Below are 3,284 nucleotides of genomic sequence, written 5' to 3' on the forward strand. Positions count from 1 at the left end.
TTAATGGGTAGCAGAAAATTTTCATGATGAATAAAGAGAATTGCCTATGATTTTCCAACCAGCACAAAATAATAATGTTGATAATTAATACCTGTGTATTTTTTCTAAGGATGAAGTAAAAATGATATATATATAGTGAGAGAGAGAGAGAGATGATCTTGAAAAGTGGTGAATCTATCTATCAATTCAACAGTAAATTTATAAAAATCTTCATCATAGAAGGATCTTAGAGATGCCCACAAAAGAGATTAAACACTAAGAAACACCCAAACGAGACCAAACCAGCATACTACACAATGTATCTAAATTTGAACTAACTCACTTCAGCTAAGCATCTTACTAGGACTAAAATCTCTGAAACCTAGTATCCTTTCCCAACAGATGAGTAATTCATGTTCGAACCCACGATCGGAAATTCAAATCCAATACTCCTATTCACACTCGCTCGTTCAAGCGATTGCACCTGAGTCTTCAAAAACTTCAAGTAATGAATTGCTTCATCCAACATAGACGCCGTATCCATCTTCGTCCCGCCAGGAACCAGTCTCTGCAAAATTCTAATCCTCTCACTTATTCTTTCCCTCCGGTGCCTCGCCGCCACACTTTGCGGGTCCTTCGAGATCTTCACGTTCCGCCGCTTGGGTGGCTTTACCGATTCTGGGTCGATATGAATCGGTTGCATCGCCGCAATTCGAAAGATCATCTCCCTCATTGCCGCCACCGAGTTCCGTTTCTGCCCTAACGATAAAGACGCAGTTGCACCGGACAATTCGGCCGTGTTACTAAATTTTCCACCCATGGAATTGGAAAATAGAGATGGAATTATAGGCTCTTGAGCTTCAATGGCCATGAATGATGAGGAGGAAGGATGGTTGATCAATGGTGGCGAAGTTGCGGGTAGCGAGTCAAAGATGTTAAACCGATCCGCACAAGAGAAGTCGACCGTAGGCAATTCGGGCCCACCAGGAAATGAGGTGTAGAATTCAGGGTGCTTGTCTATATTCAACATCATCATCATATCCATCTGATCTTCTCTTTGAGACTTTATCAGTTCACCATCCATGCCTGTCACTTCCTTTTGAGAAACAACCCACAAAAGAAAAAGAAAAAGAAAAGAAAAGATAAGAGTGTAATGCTGAGAAACTGAAGGGCAGAGGGATGGGGATGGGGATGGTGAAGGGAAGAGAAGTGGACTTGGAGTTTAATCAGAACTTTTAGCCTAGGAAAAGTGATTGCAGTAAAGTAAGGAGAAGAAAAAAAGAATAGAATTAGGGCCAGCTTAGGGTTATCAGGAACCGACTATCTAACCAGTAGGAAGTCTCTATATATAACAAGAATTTGAAGCTGTTTTTCTTTCCTTATCTTTTAATGCTATAAAGCCACTTAGCTTCTTTTTTTATCCTTTTACTTACATACAGATAAAAGCTCTCATCTCCTACCAACCAACAACAGAATCTTAAAAACAATGAGGGTGCTAATATCAAAAGGTGGCATAAATTTTTTAGCTTCTTTTTTCTCTTTTTAATCTCCAAAACCCCACACCCACATGGCATCAGTCAGAGTAACGACTCCTAAGTAGTAGTCTTTACTGAAACCCATTAAATAAGATATATCTCAGAGGTTGGAATTATTGAAGGAGAGAGAATTCGATATTATTCTTTGGTTTATGCCGGGGAACGCTTTTCTAGAAGGATCTGAGCTTATGCAACTGCTCCATTTAATTTTTTTTTTTTTTTTTTTTTGGTACCATAGGGTATCCCCACCCCACTTCGTGGGGCGGGACTAGTCGGGACTATTCCCTAGGGATGCACGCAGGCACCCGGTAGACCACGCGCATCGGTTGAACAAGGGGGGATTCGAACGCTCGTCACTGGGGAGCAGACCCATGACTTTACGCCAAAGAGCCTTGTAACTCAAAGTTCTAACTTCTTTTTCTCTGTTGTGATCAAATGTGCTCCATTTTTTTTTCCTTATCACGAGATAATTCTTAGTTTTTATCTTAATGCACAAACTTAATTATGAAAGGGATTTGCTAGGGAATTTTGCGAGAAGGCATTTCGCGGCTGATTTTTGTATGAGAGAACAGCCACCCGAGATGAACTATATAAGACAAAATACTACAAGAAGAACCTTCTTTGGGGACAGCATCTTTCCATCGTGCGCCAAAGATCACGGCCCAGCCCATGGCCGCGCATACCTGCAAAGTAACCTCAACAAGCATATATGCAATGCTAAACAGAAGTATCCAAAATCAATTATAACAATTAATCTACGTCTAAAGGGTCATACATGAACCGCATCATAAATCATAAATCATAAATCAAACTCTCTCTCTATACAAGCATAAGCAAATAACTGTATCCTTTAACAATATTTGAATCAATAGCACCGCGAGGATCAGAATAAAAAAAATGTAAAATCCACAGTAAGCTAAAGCCTAGTACATAATAACGTATAATTCTCATTGGGTGAAGCATGCCATTTGAAGAATTCAAAGAGAGAAGTCAAAAGGCAAGGAATGCAATAAAGTGGTAATATAAGTTTTCACATGTCAATTCAGCTCAATAAATGGAATGGAATCAAAGTAGTCATGAACATACGGGTGAGTATTCAAAGGTACATTGAAATACCCCAAAACACCACTAGTGAAAATTTGTCCCCTCTCTAGCGAAGAGGGGTATTTTCGTCCCTACACTAATGAAGTGATTAGGGTTGCTTAAACATGTATAAATACAATGTTTTGTTTAATCTTGTAGAGGAAATCCTAAACCAAAGAGAAGTGGCTGTGGGAGGAGAGCAATCTCATGTGGAGAAGCTTAAGAGATCGATTTTGGAGACCGAAGATCATGAACAAGGTATGAAACTACTCTCTTAAAAGTAGTAAACATGTTTTTGGAATGGTGAAAGTTGGGAGTTTTTCCTTCCCTTTGAGTAGATCTTCTTGTATCTCCTCTCCGAGCGTATCCCCATCCCTAGATTTGTGTTAAAGGACTTTGGAGTAAAGTACAATATCCGTTATCAGGTAAGTAATAACATACTATTTTGGGTGATTTATCAACCTGGTTTGTCTCGATCTATTGTTGCCTTTGAGACTTTTGTATATGTACTGTGCTTATTATCTCTGTGCTTATTATCTCTGAAACTGTATTGGGTCTAGCATGCCTCTATGTAACCCTGTGGAACCCTATAACTTCTGTGTTTGCCATTGTTTTGTTTATCGTACAGTTATTCCTTTGCTTACCTTATTCATGATATGAAACTTTGAACCTCCGTGGAAAGCTTCG

At 39.3% G+C, this 3,284-nt stretch overlaps 1 protein-coding gene across 1 annotated transcript; it reads right to left on the reverse strand.

Annotated features, from left to right (window-relative positions):
- Positions 1–308: 308 nt before the first annotated feature.
- On the reverse strand, positions 309–1,273 carry LOC143858303 (transcription factor HEC1-like). Its single transcript, XM_077368956.1, has one exon. The coding sequence runs from the start codon at positions 1,061–1,063 to the stop codon at positions 362–364; it is 702 nt and encodes a 233-aa protein (XP_077225071.1). The 5' UTR covers positions 1,064–1,273; the 3' UTR covers positions 309–361.
- Between the last annotated feature and the right edge of the window lie 2,011 nt (positions 1,274–3,284).

The sequence above is a fragment of the Tasmannia lanceolata genome, unplaced genomic scaffold, assembly GCF_043159265.1.
Source record: "Tasmannia lanceolata isolate RefF3 unplaced genomic scaffold, GAP_Taslan_0.1 ptg000025l, whole genome shotgun sequence".
Taxonomy (NCBI): Eukaryota; Viridiplantae; Streptophyta; class Magnoliopsida; order Canellales; family Winteraceae; genus Tasmannia; species Tasmannia lanceolata.

What these genes read in the sequence shown, in the direction of transcription:
- LOC143858303 (XM_077368956.1), bottom strand. Translation starts at nt 1,063, where the DNA reads ATGGATGGTGAACTGATAAAGTCTCAAAGAGAAGATCAGATGGATATG.